This window comes from Coregonus lavaretus (assembly GCF_964263955.1).
Source record: "Coregonus lavaretus genome assembly, chromosome: 3".
Classification (NCBI taxonomy): Eukaryota; Metazoa; Chordata; class Actinopteri; order Salmoniformes; family Salmonidae; genus Coregonus; species Coregonus lavaretus.
This window is the reverse complement of record NC_139990.1, coordinates 73,111,157-73,127,783: the sequence shown is the minus strand read 5'-3', so window position 1 is coordinate 73,127,783 and position 16,627 is coordinate 73,111,157. Positions and strand designations below refer to the sequence as shown.

Sequence of the window (16,627 nt, the reverse complement as noted above, 5' to 3'; positions counted from 1 at the left end):
ATCTACAGAAATAAGACCGATCTTGCATTTGTTGCCTGTTTAAGTCTTTGTTTAATAGCCTACTGATTCCGTGAGCACCAAGCCTCATGCAACGGCAAAATGTTGGATAAAGCAATTACACAGATTTGGCTGTTTTTAATCTTTGCTATGCTGTAATAAAGGCTTTACGAATTTTTTTTGTTAGAACAGACTGTTATTACTTATTAGTTAGTGTTGTTTACACTGTTCCCAACAGGCAGAAAAATTATATTGTAATCTAACAGCACCTGTTTGTCACACATAATATGCACGCAGCTCTCGCTCCTATACCTTCCTTTTTCTTGATCTCCTTCTTATTGTTATTATTACAATTATTATTATGATCTTCATTATAATAAGTAATGTCGTTATCATTAGTAGGCTTAGTATAGCAGCCTTGTATAACCACCATCGAGCTGTAGGCCTAAGAGCGGGTCCTGTTTAGTCTAAATACCGTAACTTTTTGTTGAATAATTAGCCTAAAAATAAATAAATAGCAATTCACGAATGCATGCAACTGTTTTTAGTCTGCTGTAATAAAGGCTTTATATATTATTTTTTTCCGTTAGAACAGACTCTCTGCTACACTTATTTATTTATTGTTGTTTACACTGTTCCAAATAGTCCGAAACAGCAACTGTTTGGCACACATAATACTCACGCAACGCTTGCTCCTATACCCTCCTTTTTCTTGATCTCCAATAGTTTCCTCAACTAAGTCAAATGTCTTCCACAGATCTGACTTCCCCTTTCCTTCCTGAGCAACCAGTAAACATTTGCCCATTTCGAGTTTCTTTTTCACGTCTTCCCCATCCATTTTTCTGTCGACATTACTGTGTTCGAAGCTTGTTATAACCAATTTGGTCGAAAGAACTGGAGGACTCTCGGTCGACCAAGATTTTTCTTAGTCGGGGACAGCACTAGAAAATCTACATTTCACATGTGGAAATCTCACTTTCACATGTGGAATTGACAGGTTCACATGTGGAAATCACATTTGCAGTTTCATATGTGAAAAACATCCACATGATTGTTTTTCACATGTGAACTTGCAATTTCACATGTGAAAGTGAAAATCTAATTTGCAGTTTCACATGTAAGAAAACTCCAACTGTGAAAATCTCACTTTCACATGTGGAATTACAGATTCACATGTGGGGTTGAAATAATGTTATTCTCCATTGCAGTGGCAATGTTTTCCACCGGTGGAATTAGGGTGACCACATCTAAAAGGCCCAAATGCGGGACAAGGGAACGATTTTGCGGGACACACACATGTCTGAGTCGTGAATTAATCTCTCGTTTTTTTATTACATTTTTCACGTGATTTGTTTAAAACAACAATTATTTTTTTGTAAGGGTAGTGTTACTGAGGGAGGTTTTCATCTGAAAGCCCTGAGCTGGGGACAAGACATCATATCTAACTACAGTGATTGTCTTTATGGCCTTATACAATATCCACCCTCTTACAATCAACATAAGGTAAACGCAGTTTAAGCACCTTTTTTTTATTTTGCGAGAGCGTTTACCCACCTTATGCGGGAAAAATGCATGGAACATACAGGGAGCGTTACTTTACTCACCACGAACGGCGATCACATTTACGTCATTTAGCAGACGCTCTTATCCAGAGCGACTTACAAATTGGTGCATTCACCTTATAGCCAGTGGGATAACCACTTTACAATGTTTTTTTTATTTTTTTTATATTTATTTTTTTGGGGGGGGGGTATAAGGATTACTTTATCCTATCCCAGGTATTCCTTAAAGAGGTGGGGTTTCAAATGTCTCAGGAAGGTGGTGAGTGACTCCGCTGTCCTGGCATCGTGAGGGAGCTTGTTCCACCATTGGGGTGCCAGAGCAGCGAACAGTTTTGACTGGGCTGAGCGGGACCTATGCTTCCGCAGAGGTAGGGGAGCCAGCAGGCCAGAGGTGGATGAACGCAATGCCCTCGTTTGGGTGTAGGGACTGATCAGAGCCTGAAGGTACGGAGGTGCCGTTCCCCTCACAGTTCCGTAGGCAAGCACCATGGTCTTGTAGCAGATGCGAGCTTCAACTGGAAGCCAGTGGAGTGTGCGGAGGAGCGGGGTGACGTGAGAGAACTTGGGAAGGTTGAACACCAGACGGGCTGCGGCATTCTGGATGAGTTGTAGGGGTTTAATGGCACAGGCAGGGAGCCCAGCCAACAGCGAGTTGCAGTAATCCAGACGGGAGATGACAAGTGCCTGGATTAGGACCTGTGCCGCTTCCTGTGTAAGGCAGGGTCGTACTCTCCGAATGTTGTAGAGCATGAACCTACAGGATCGGGTCACCGCATTGATGTTAGCGGAGAACGACAGGGTGTTGTCCAGGGTCACGCCAAGGCTCTTCGCACTCTGGGAGGAGGACACAACGGAGTTGTCAAACAGCTGAATGGTAGGCAATTATTGTATGAAATTATTGTAGGCAGCCAGCTGGCGTAATTACAGGCACTCTCAGGCGTAAAATAACTATACCGTTGCTAATAGCTACTCGCCAGCTAGTCCAGGTGGTGGGTTAGCTAGCTAGCTTCGTGCTACACCGGGCACAGCCGAATACAATACTAACCTACAATAATTACATACAACAACCCACGATAACTACCCACAATACCTAACTACAATCTAAATACATGGTTTAAGCCTTACTCGACAAAGCCCAAGCTATGTATAAAGCCAAGCTTACCCGACGCCAAGCTTACCCGACGATCACAATATAATTTCTCTGGTGATGATGAGGACTTGTGAAATGTTGTCACGCCCTGACTCAGGGGACTCGTATATGTTGAGTCAGGGTGTGTATATTCTTTGTTGTGTTTATTCTATGTTGTCGATCTAGTATGTGTGGATCGATGTTGGCCGGTGTGGTTCCCAATCAGAGGCAGCTGTCGCTCGTTGTCTCTGATTGGGGTCCATACTTAGGCAGCCTATTGGCACTGTCTAGTTGGGATCTTGTTCCGTGTTGGAGGCTTGTATTGTGTTAGCCTTAGGACTTCACGTTTCGTTTGTTGTTTTGTCGTTGTTTATCAGTGTAATAAACATGTACGCATTTCACGCTGTGCCTTGGTCTGACCCGTCCTTGAACGAACGTGACAGAAGATCCCACCAAACGAGGACCAAGCAGCGTGCCCAGGCGGAGCGAATAGCCATGTCACAGGTGGGCAATTTGTGGTCATGGGAAGAGATATTTACGGGGAGAGGACCATGGGCTAAGGTAGATGCCCAGGCAGGAGAGGTGCAACGGCAACACGGAGGAGGCCGGTCGAGGAGGAAGCCCGAGAAGCAGCCCCAAGAACATTTTTTGGGGGGGCACACGGGGTGGTTGGCGGAGCCTAGTGTCAGAGCAGAGCCAACTCCCCGTACTCACGCGAGGAAGCGTATGACTGGGCAGGCTCCGTGTTATGCGGAGCTACGTACTGTGTCGCCAGTGCGCCGGCACAGTCCTGTACGTCCTGTGCTTGCACCACGCACGTGCCGTGCGAAGATGGGCATCCAGCCAGGACGGGGTGTGCCGGCTCAACGCTCCTGGTCTCCAGTACGCCTCCTCGGTCCCGCATATCCTGCGGCAGTTCTACGAACTGTATCGCCAGTGTCTAGTTGGGATCTTGTTCCATGTTGGAGGCTTGTATTGTGTTAGCCTTAGGACTTCACGTTTCGTTTGTTGTTTTGTCGTTGTTTATCAATCTAATAAACATGTACGCATTTCACGATGCGCCTTGGTCTGACCCGTCCTTGAACAAACGTGACAAATGTGCAGTAAAATATTTCTCCTCAGGCGATTTAGAGGAGAGAGAGAGAGAGAGAGAGAGAGAGATAAAAAAAACACAGGCTCTCCCCTCAGTACCTCCCTCTCTCTAGGTCAGGAGTAACCCTGTAGCGTGTGACCTTACCCATGTCATCACACATCCAGGTCCTTAGCCCAAACTCGCATGCAAGCATTCATACACACACCGCTCACCCACGACCCCATCCAGACACACACCGCCACCAGGATGTGGCCGGTGTTCAGTCAACCGGGGGATTTTTTTTACTAACACAGTGGTGAATCAACAAGGCTCAACCCTAATGACACATGCCTTTTTTGGAAATAGAGAGCTGCCCGCAAGCCGACCCTCCTCTGAAATATGCCGCACTAGAAACGGAAACCGAATGGGGAGCTGGATGAGTTGCCTTTTAACATTTCTGAAATATTAGGCTAGTTATGCCCAGTCAAGGACAAAACATGACAGGAAAAACGTCAGGCGTAATTGACCCTACCAGGATATTTCTGTCATCACAGTTGTCACTGGCCTTCCAAAGTCCAGTACATGGACATCTCATGTCAACTCTTTCGCATGACAAGGTGTGGCATGAAGGCGCAAACAGATTGGTACCCAGGCTAGTGTGATTTAGGAGACGTTGATTATTTTAGCTGTGTACTAATCCGTCACCCTGCCACTTCCCCTGTTCCTCCTTCCCTGATCAATGGCTCTGCCATCATCTCATACTGTGACACCAATCAATTGCTTTGATTGTTGAGCACCCGGCATCAGGCACAGCACAGCAGGCTCAGGGCCAGGCGGCTGCTCTCTCTCTGGGGCTTTGATTTCACTTTGTCTCTGTGTTTGTGTGCATGTGCGTGCATTAATGGAGTGTTTCCCAGAAAAATATCAGGACCAGGAAGTAACCAGTCTCTGTGTCGGATAGTGATAGATATAGCTTGGAAAATGGGTGTCAAAGACACACATGATCTCTATGTGATCTATTTGTCCAATGAACTCTATGGATAGGCCCTAGAAGAATGTGTGTAGTTGCTGTGTGAGTGTAGTTGCTGTGTGAAAGCACATGGTAATCGTTGTGCTTTTAAACCCTTGGGGGTGTGTGTCTCTGTCTGTCTGTCTGTTTGTGCTGATCAAGCAAAAATATGAACTTCTGTTCTCTCTAAGACAATGGGAAATAAAGTATACTTTTTTTGCCCGCGCAACTGACGGCTATATCGGTCCACTAATACAGGACTAGTAAAGGCCCAGTGCACTATTTGTGTTATTTATTATTAATATTTTTTCAGGGGGTGCTTCAGCACCCCTACTTCCTGCATCTATGAGGACATATACAATGGCGCCGGAGGAGATGGCTGCCATTTTACGGGCTCCTAACCAATTGTGCTATTGTGTGTGTTTTTTCGAACTTACTTTGTACATAATGTTTCTGCCACCGTATCTTATGACCGAAAATAGCTTCTAGATATCAGGATAGCGATTACTCACCTCGTACTGGACGAAGCTTAAATGACTACCAACCTGTAGCACTCAGGTCTGTAGCTATGAAGTGCTTTGAAAGGCTGGTCATGGCTCACATCAACACCATTATCCCAGAAACCCTAGACCCACTCCAATTTGCATACCGCCCCAACAGATCCACAGATGATGCAATCTCTATTGCACTCCACACTGCCCTTTCACACCTGGACAAAAGGAACACCTACATGAGAATGCTATTCATTGACTACAGCTCAGCGTTCAACACCATAGTGCCCTCAAAGCTCATCACTAAGCTAAGGACCCTGGGACTAAACACCTTCCTCTGCACCTGGATCCTGGACTTCCTGACGGGCCGCCCCCAGGTGGTAAGGGTAGGCAACAACACATCTGCCACACTGATCCTCAACACTGTGGCCCCTCAGGGGTGCATTCTCAGTCCCCTCCTGTACTCCCTGTTCACCCATGACTGCATGGCCAAGCACTACTCCATCATCATTAAGTTTGCCGACGACACAACGGTGGTATGCCTGATCACCGACAACGGTGAGACAGCCTATAGGTAGGAGGTCAGAGACCTATCTGTGTGGTGCCAGGATAACAACCTCTCCCTCAACGTGATCAAGACAAAGGAGATGATTGTGGACTACAGGAAAAGGAGGACAGAGCACGCCCCCATTCTCATCGACAGGGCTGTAGTGGAGCAGGTTGAGAGCTTCAAGTTCCTTGGTGTCCGCATCACCAACAAATTATCATGGTCCAAACACACCAAGACAGTCGTGAAGAGGGCACGACAAAGCCTATTCACCCCTCAGGAGACTGAAAATAATTGGCATGGGTCTTCAGAGCCTCAAAAGGTTCTACAGCTGCACCATCGAGAGCATCCTGACTCGTTGCATCACCGCCTGGTATGGCAACTGCTCAGCCTCCAACCGCAAGGCACTACAGAAGGTAGAGCGTACGGCCCAGTACATCACTGGGGCCAAGCTTCCTGCCATCCAGGACCTCTGTAAAATTGTCAAAGACTCCAGCCACCCTAGTCATAGACTGTTCTCTCTGCTACCGCACGGTAAGCAGTACCGGAGCGCCAAGTCTAGGTCCAAAAGGCTTCTTAACAGCTTCTACCCCCAAGCCATAAGACTCCTGAACAGCTAATCAAATTGCTACCCGGACTATTTGCATTGTACCCACCCCCACCCCCAACCCCCTCATTTACGCTGCTGCTACTCTCTGTTACCTCGACTAACCTGTACCCCCGCACATTGACTCTGTACCGGTACCCCCTGTATATAGCCTCGCTACTGTTATTTTATTGTTGCTCTTTAATTAGGATTATCCAAGATGGCGTAGTAGTGCAGTCCTGTTTTTGTCGTGTGTCTGTAAATAGCCTGTAAATACCCAGTTTTTTTTGTATTTTTCGTACATATTTTCCTAATCAGACTTTTCATCCTTCTACAAAATATACTTTCCTGCAACCCGCCTCACTCAATGTGGAACGGATTCTATTATTGACTTACCTTTTATCTAGAATCTCCAGTTGAAACTAGCTAGCCAGCTAACTAGCTACTTGCTATTAGCCACAGTTGCTATTTCACCCAGAACATTGGATTTTTCTGCCGGAATAATTCAATCACTGGACATTAATCACCGGATCGCAACTAGCTAGCCGCAACCGAATGGATGTTGCTGTTTGGCTAATCACCACTGCCCCCGATGCAAGCACCAGTTAGCCTCAAGCTAGCCTAGAGCCAGGCTCATATCCCGGCTATCTACCTCTAGGTCTACCGGACGGGAGTAGCCAGCTAACTAGCTACTTGCTATCAGCTACTGTTAGCGGTTTTTCACCATTGTCCGTGGCCTGCACCACCTACCAGCCAGCTCTAGTCTGGACTATTATTCGGCCAGTCTGCACTGTCTGCACAGCACGTTATCGACCCAGAACATATCAGTTTTCCTGCCGGAATCACTGAATCACTGGACCTTTAACTCCGGATTCATCGCTACCAGCTAGCTGCAACAAAATGGACGTTGTGGTCTGGCTAATCATCCTGAGCTAGGCCCATCTCCCATCTCCCGGCTATCTACCTCTCTGTCAACCGGACGGGACCACCTAGTGTTGACACGGAGCCCCGCCGATCCTACACGACTGGTCTGCCGACGAAATCGTCTGATGTGGTTACAACAGGCTTCCCGTTACGACGTCGACCACGAAGATTCCATCTGCTAGCCCCGGCCCGCTAGCACACGCTAGCCGTGGCCTCTTACTCGCTAGTGCTTTAGCAGCCCCCGAACTACCTCCGAACTATCCTATTGCTGTTCACCGGACCTTATGATAACACAGCTATACAGCTGATGTCTGCTGGACTGTTCCTTTTTACGGTACTGCATCCTGTTTATGTTTAGCCTCAGCCCAAACTGTGTCGTCATTACCAGCTGTTGTCTTAGCTCTCTCAAATTACACCTGTGATTGCTTTATGCCTCTCTCCCTTGTCAATATGGTTAGCTTATTGTTGTTTCGGTTATTTCTAATTGTACTATTTCACTGTAGATCCCCCAGCCCAGCTAAACCTGCCTTAGATAGCTCCTTTGTCCCACCCCCCATACACGCGGAGACCGACTCAATTGGTGCCTCCAGTGATGCTATCTCTTTCATTGTTACCCAACGCTTAGGTTTACCTCCACTTTACTCATATCCTTCCATATCCTTGTCTGTACATAATGCCCTGAATCTTTTCTACAACGCCCGGAAATCTGCCCCCTTTATTCTATGTACCCAACGCACTAGAAGACCAGTTCTTAAAGCCTTTAGCCGTATCCTTATTCTAGTCCTCCTCTGTTCCTCTGGTGATGTAGAGGCTAACCCAGGCCCTGCAGCCCTCAGTATCACTCCTACTCCCCAGGCGCTATCATTTGCTGACTTCTGTAATCGCAAAAGTCTTGGTTTCTTGCACGTAAATATCAGAAGTCTACTTCCTAAGTTTGAGTTATTCACTGCGTTAGCACACTCCGCCAACCCTGATGTTCTAGCAGTGTCTGAATCCTGGCTTAGGAAGGCCACCAAAAATTCAGAAATGTCCATCCCCAACTAACATTTTCCGTCTAGATAGAACTGCCAAAGGGGGTGGAGTTGCAATTTACTGTAGAGATAGCCTGCAGAGCTCTATCATACTATCCAGGTCTGTGCCCAAACAGTTTGAGCTTCTACTTCTAAAAATCCACCTTTCCAGAAATAAGTCTCTCACTGTTGCCGCTTGCTACAGACCCGCCTCAGCCCCCAGCTGTGCCCTGGACACCATATGTGAATTGATTGCCCCCCATTTATCCTCAGAGTTCGTACTGCTTGGTGACCTAAATTGGGATATGCTTAACACCCCGGCCATCCTACAATCCAAACTAGATGCCCTCAATCTCACACAAATTATCAACGAACCTACCAGGTACAACCCTAAATCCGTAAACATGGGTACCCTCATAGATATCATCCTGACTAACTTACCCTCTAAATACACCTCCGCTGTCTTCAACCAGGATCTCAGCGATCACTGCCTTATTGCCTGTGTCCGTAACGGGTCCGCGGTCAAACGACCACCCCTCATCACTGTCAAACGCTCCCTAAAACACTTTAGCGAGCAGGCCTTCCTAATTGACCTGGCCCAGGTATCCTGGATGGATATAGATCTCATTCCGTCAGTAGAGGATGCCTGGTAATTTCCTCTCAATCTTAAATAAACATGCCCCATTCAAAAAATACAGAACTAAGAACAGATATAGCCCCTGGTTCTCCTCAGACTTGACTGCCCTTGACCAGCACAAAAACATCCTGTGGCGTACTGCATTAGCATCAAATAGCCCCCGCGATATGCAACTTTTCAGGGAAGTTAGGAACCAATATACACATGCAGTCAGGAAAGCAAAGGCTAACTTTTTCAAACAGAAATTTGCATCCTGTAGCACTAACTCCAAAAAGTTTTGGGACACTGTAAAGTCCATGGAGAATAAAAGCACCTCCTCCCAGCTACCCACTGCACTGAGGCTAGGAAACACTGTCACCACCGATAAATCTACAATAATCGAGAATTTCAACAAGCATTTTGCTACGGCTGGCCATGCTTTCCACCTGGCTACCACTACCCCGGCCACCAACTCTGCACCCTCCGCTGCAACTTGCCCATGCCCCCCCCGCTTCTCCTTCACACAAATTCAGACAGCTGATGTTCAAAATCTGGACCCCTACAAATCAGCTGGGCTAGACAATCTGGACCCTTTCTTTCTAAAACTAGCCGCCGAAATTGTCGCAACCCCTATTACTAGCCTGTTCAACCTCTCTTTCGTAACGTCTGAGATCCCCAGAGATTGGAAAGCTGCCGCGGTCATCCCCCTCTTCAAAGGGGGTGACACTCTAGATCCAAACTGTTACAGACCTATATCCATCCTGCCCTGCCTTTCGAAAGTTTTTGAAAGCCAAGTTAACAAACAGATCACCGACCATTTCGAATCCCACCGTACCTTCTCCGCTATGCAATCCGGTTTCCGAGCTGGTCATGGGTGCACTTCAGCCACGCTCAAGGTCCTAAACGATATTATAACCGCGATCGATAATAGACAGTACTGTGCAGCCATCTTCATCGACCTGGCCAAGGCTTTCGACTCTGTCAACCACCGCATTCTTATTGGCAGACTAAATAGCCTTGGTTTCTCAAATGACTGCCTCGCCTGGTTCACCAACTACTTCTCAGATAGAGTTCAATGTGTCAAATCGGAGGGCCTGTTGTCTGGACCTATGGCAGTCTCTATGGGGGTGCCACAGGGTTCAATTCTTGGGCCGACTCTTTTCTCCGTGTATATCAATGATGTCGCTCTTGCTGCTGGTGACTCTCAGATCCACCTCTACGCAGACGACACCATTTTGTATACATCTGGCCCTTCATTGGACACTGTGTTAACAAACCTCCAAACGAGCTTCAATGCCATACAACACTCCTTCAGTAGCCTCCAACTGCTCTTAAACACTAGTAAAACTAAATGCATGCTCTTCAATCGAACGCTGCTGGCACCCGCCCACCCGACTAGAATCACCACTCTCGACGGGTCTGACCTAGAGTATGTGGACAACTACAAATACCTAGGTGTCTGGTTAGACTGTAAACTCTCCTTCCAGACTCACATTAAGAATCTCCAATCCAAAGTTAAATCTAGAATCGGCTTCCTATTTCGCAAACAAAGCCTCCTTCACTCATGCTGCCAAACATGCCCTCGTAAAACTGACTATCCTACCGATCCTTGACTTCGGCGATGTCATTTACAAAATAGCCTCCAACACTCTACTCAGCAAATTGGATGTAGTCTATCACAGTGCCATCCGTTTTGTCTCCAAAGCCCCATGCATTACCCACCACTGTGACCTGTACGCTCTTGTTGGCTGGTCCTCACTACATATTCGTCATCAAACCCACTGGCTCCAGGCCATCTATAAATCACTGCTAGGCAAATCCCCGCCTTATCTTAGCTCATTGGTCACCATAGCAGCACCCACCCGTAGTCTGCGCTCCAGCAGGTATATCTCACTGGTCATTCCCAAAGCCAACACCTCATTTGGCCGCCATTCCTTCCAGTTCTCTGCTGCCAATGACTGGAACAAATTGCAAAAATCTCTGAAGCTGGAGACTCTTATCTCCCTCACTAACTTTAAGCATCAGTTGTCAGAGCACCTTACCAATCACTGCACATGTACACAGCCCATCTGAAATTAGCCCACCCAAATACCTCATCACTATATTGTTATTTATTTTGCTATTTTGCACCCCAGTATCTCTATTTGCACATAATCTCTTGCACATCTAGCATTCCAGTGTTAATACTAATTGTAATTATTTTGCACTATAGCCTATTTATTGCCTTACCTCCATAACTTGCTACATTTGCACACACTGTATATATATTTTCAGTTGTATTTTTTGACTTTATGTTTTTTTACCCCATATGTAACTCTGTGTTGTTGTTTTTATCGCACTGCTTTGCTTTATCTTGGCCAGGTCGCAGTTGTAAATGAGAACTTGTTCTCAACTGGCTTACCTGGTTAAATAAAGGTGAAATAAAAAATTAAAATAAAAAATTATTTTTTATTTTTTATTTTTCTTCTTTTTTATTTTTTACTTCAGTTTATTTTAGTAAATACTTTAACACTTATTTTTCTTAAAACTGCATGTTGGTTAAGGGCTTGTAAGTAAACATTTCACTGTAAGTTCTACACCTGTTGTATACGGCGCATGTGACAAATACAATTTGATTTGATTTGATATGCAGTTGTTTTTATAATTCAGCTGTGCTGTAGCCTATTTATAGCTCAGGTTTGCTGTGCCCATGTCTCAGAGGTGTCTCTCTCTCTCTCCCCTCTCTCTCTCTCCCTCTCTCTTTCTCTCTCTCCATCTCACTCTCTCTGTGTGTGTTCTCAGGCCATGTTCAGCCTGTGCATGGTGGAGAGTGAGGCGGATGAGGTGGCGCTTCAGGGAGTTACCAGTGTGGGACTGAAACATGCACTAGACTTTGCCTACACAGGACAGGTGAGTCTACAGTAGCACCTTCATCTACAGCTAGCCACCCCACACATGTCCTCAAGTCACACACAGGTACTGTACTGTACTGAACTGTACACACAATCATATCTCACAAATATCCAGGCTTAAACTAACTAAGAGTGACAGTTTTCAGCTTTTTTTCACATAAAACATGGCAAAATATGTAGAATTGCAGGAAATGTGATTTAAAACAGCTAAATTTTCTGGCCGCCTCATGACAAATTGTGAAGAATTGCAGGAAATTTGATTTAAAAATGGCAACGTTTTCTCTCTGCCAACAAGAGGGGTGTGAACAGTTTGAGCAGTTTGGGGTCGCATAATAATATAATAATAATATGCCATTTAGCAGATGCTTTTATCCAAAGCGACTTACAGTCATGTGTGCATACATTTTTACGTATGGGTGGTCCCGGGGATCGAACCCACTCCCCTGGCGTTACAAGCGCCATGCTCTACCAATTGAGGTACAGAGGACGCATGAGTCGCGATGTGGGGGATTGTTACTATGATGATATGATGATAAATGACCATCCGGACCTTTACCATCTAGTAAATTTGTGTGACTGGACCAAATAGTGGTTGAGTACCCCTGCTATAGCCTTTGCATGGATGTGATACTGTATCTAACCTAGCCTGACCCTACAGTTTGCCAGTGATCTCTCTTCCCTCCCCCCCCCCCCCCCCCCCCCCCTCTCTCTCTCTCTCTCTCCTCCCTCTCCCTCTCTTCTCTCTTTCTTTCTCTCGCCTATCTCTCTTCCCCCCATCTTTCTCTCCCTCTCTGCGGTGAGGAGTCAGGAGATCTATGCCCTGTGGCCCAGCAGTGAGAGGCTGGCTAGCTCATAATTATTCCTAATTGCATTTCCACAGTGGACATGAGCAGAGGGAATTGTGTTGATGTAGGTCAGCAGCCGGCTGCCAGTCCATTTCTGTCTGCTGAGACGATCAGTAAACAACCACACAGCTAGTTGGTGATACACACCAGCCACATGTCAGGGGCCATAGGGTTAGCAGACCTGCTGTTGCTATATGTTGCTATACAGGCTACACTGAGAGGACACAGCACGCACACATTAGAAATATTAGTCTTACTTTTTATTTTGATGTTGCTAAAACCATGTATTTACAAGGCAATTACATGTAAATGTGACAGGTATCACAGTTGTAAGAAGAATAACTGTGTGTGAATAGCAATGTATAATAACACTCAAACTGCAATGTAATGACCCTTTAAATTCATGTTTTATAGACACTGAATATAAAGTCGGACCAACACATGTAGTCTACTGAAGAACAGATAGCGTTAATAATGCCTCTCAAATGCTTTCAGTAACAGAAGCGTGAAAGCACATTAGTTTAAATGCTATTGCACACAAGACCACGCCTGGCCTGAGACCACAGTCACACACCCACACACATGAATCAGCAGCATTATATAAAGTGACCACTGGTCCTGAGTGCTTCTGTCATTGAATGCGTCCCAAATGGCACCCTATTCCCTACATAGTGCACTACTTTTGACAACAACCCAATGGGAACTATATAGGGAATATGGTGTCATTTGGGACGCAACCTGTCTGTCTGGGGAGGTGAGCAGTGTGTGAGGTGGACAGGAAGTGGTCTCACCCAGGTCCTCTCCTCAGATAATGCTGGAGCCAGGGGTGATTCAGGATGTTCTGTCGGCAGGAAGTCACCTTCAGCTGCTGGAGCTGCTCAGTCTCTGCTCACACTACCTCGTCCAGGTGAGGAGTCAAGACAGACATAGACACACACACACACACACACTCACATATATTACATACTCACACATACAGTCATATACAGTACAGTCAAATACACACACACGTATCACACACACACTCACTCACTCAGTCACTCACTCAATCACTCACACACACAGACACTCGCACACACTGCAATTTATTGTGTATATCAAGGGTCTACTTTCCATATGTTCAAGGTTCTTCCGAACCACACAAGACCACACATTAAACCCACCTGTCACCACCAGAGAGATACATTAGCATGGCAATTGGCAAACCGTTACATCATGTTATGGTAAACAGTGCTCTCATACCCCATCTGCTGGTAGAGAGAGAAATGGACACTGTTGCACACCATTGATTTCACTGCACTGTCCCTACAGACAAACTTCCTGCTCACTGTAAATAAAATCAAATGTTATTTGTCACATGCGCCAAATACAACAGGTGTAAACCTTACAGTGACATGCTTACTTACAAGCCCTTAACCAACAATGCAGTTTTAAGAAAATTAAGTGTTAAGTAAACAATAGATAAGTAAAAAATAAATCAGTAAAATAACAGTAAAAATAACAGTAGCGAGGCTATATACAGGGGGGTACCGGTACAGAGTCAATGTGCGGGGGCACCGGTTAGTCAAGGTAATATGTACATGTAGATAGAGTTAAAGTGACTATGCATAGATAATAAACGGAGAGTAGCAGCAGCGTAAAAGAGGGGGTGGGGTGGGGGTGGGGTGGGGAGGACAATGCAAATAGTCCGGGTAACCATTTGATTAGCTGTTCAGGAGTCTTATGGCTTGGAGGTAGAAGCTGTTAAGAAACCTTTTGGACCTAGACTTGGTGCTCCGGTACCGCTTGCCGTGCAGTAGCAGAGAGAACAGTCTATGACTGTTGCCATACCAGGCAGTGATGCAACCATTCAGGATGCTCTCGATGGTGCAGCTGTATAACTTTTTGAGGATCTGAGGACCCATGCCAAATCTTTTCAGTCTCCTGAGGGGGAATAGGCTTTGTCGTGCCCTCTTCACGACTGGCTTGATGTGTTTGGACCATGATAGTTTGTTGGTGATGTGGACCCCAAGGAACTTGAAGCTCTCAACCTGCTCCACTACAGCCCCGTCGATGAGAATGGGGGCGTGCTCGGTCCTTCTTTTCCTGTAGTCCACAGTCATCTCCTTTGTCTGTGATCTCACTGCTATTCAATTAGATAGCAGTTAGATCACAGCTGAATATGCAGAGAAGAGGCCCAGGTTAACATAAAATATATATTCACTAGCTTTCTATATAAGTGTTTTGTCTGTATGAAAGGTGGCATTGTACAGATTATTTTTGTGTGTGAATGTTTGTGTGGGTGAGTGTTTGAGCTGAATACTTACAGAGCCATGCAGTATATTGTACATCACTCTGCTTACTGCCAGCAGATGGCAGACTTATTCCACTCTCGATCTCCATTTTCTATTCTCTTGCCTCCTCTCCTGTTCTCTCTCTCTCTCTCTCTCAGTCACTCATTCTCATACTCTCATACTCTGAGATCTGCTTGAATAACAATGTGGTCTCATCTCATTAGATTCAGTGATATATAAACTGCAGTTCAAAAACACCCGAAAGAAGTGTAGGACCCAGAGTGTGCGTGTGCGTGCGTGCATGTGAGTGATATTTAACTGTATGTCAGTGTGTTTATGTGTGTTACTGTATGTATTAACTCAAACCCTACACCCCAACCGAGCACTCCGTTCTGCCACCTCTGGTCTCTTGGCCCTCCCACCCCTACAGGGGGTCAGTTCCTGCTCAAAGCTCTTCTCTGTCCTGGCACCCCAATAGTGGAACAAACTTCCCCCTAACGTCAGGACAGCAGAGTCCCTGCCCATCTTCTGAAATGTTTTGAAACCCTTCCTCCTCAAAGAGTATCTTAAATAAATCCCACGGTACCCCCGTCCTGCTACTTTATTGTGGGAAGATCACAGTCCCATGGCTGTGATATGTGGTTGTCTCACCTAGTTATCCTAAGAAGAATGCACTAATTGTAAGTTGCTCTGGATAAGAGCTTCTGCTAAATGACAAGCTGGGTTTCTCAACTCCACGACATGTACATCAGTTAATACGAGGTTAACAGCCGGTGGTTGTATTTGAAGAAAGTTTTATTAAAAAGTATAATGGCTAGTATTTCAGCAAAGAAAGGCACGCCTTTACACAGGACAAACATAGGTTGAAGAATATATATTATTTACAAGTATCGACTGACAGTTACTCGATGTAGTCGGAGGTTCAGTACGCCCACAGTCGTCGCGGAGTTGAGAAACTCCGCTACTAAATGACTCAAATGTAAATGTATTTACCTTTGAGTCTTTACCCTATGCCAATGTGTCCACAACAGGAGCTGAACAGTGTTAACTACCTGGACCTGTACCGTGTGGCTGATCTGTTCCACCTCCCTGCTCTGGAGGAGGCTGTGGTCAGCTTCCTGGTAGAACACCTGTGTGAGCTGCAGCAGAGCCACCAGGAGGAGGTGCTGCTGCTCCCCTACCGCCTCCTCAAGGAGGTGCTGAAGAGCGACCACCTCACCTCCCTCAACGAGGAGGAGATCTGGCAGGTACACTGCACTGGCTCCTCACAGTCAAACACACACAATGGAAGCAACAAACACATGTTCGCAAATGCATGCGCATATACAGACACATGCATGCACGCACGCACACACACACACACTGTATATATGCACACCATAAAATGCAGATCTTCCATACAGCCAGACCCACACAGACTTTGATATACTACAACACACAATGTGTCATAAAACATACATTTTCATTGTCTGCACCAAAATGCACTATTTATATTTATGTATCGGAGTGAATAGGAAAGGAAGGCGTATGTCTCTGTGTGTATATATGTATGAGGGATGGGTGAGGTGTGGAGGGGGGGGGGCTGTGCGTTTTGACTGTTCATTTGCACCAATCAGGCCCCCCTCTCCCCCTCTTCTCTCTCCCACCCTCTCTGATTAGGCCCACCGCGGCTTCA

General features: G+C 46.0%; 1 protein-coding gene across 1 annotated transcript in view; it reads left to right on the top strand.

The window, feature by feature from the left end:
* LOC311117911 (kelch-like protein 32) overlaps nt 1-16,627 on the top strand; it is a 61,934-nt gene that overhangs the window by 38,705 nt on the left and 6,602 nt on the right. Inside the window, exons 4-6 of the mRNA XM_084157578.1 lie at nt 11,725-11,832; nt 13,488-13,586; nt 15,984-16,199. Coding sequence (XP_084013704.1) covers nt 11,725-11,832; nt 13,488-13,586; nt 15,984-16,199 — 423 coding nt within the window. The remainder of the gene's footprint in view (nt 1-11,724; nt 11,833-13,487; nt 13,587-15,983; nt 16,200-16,627) is intronic.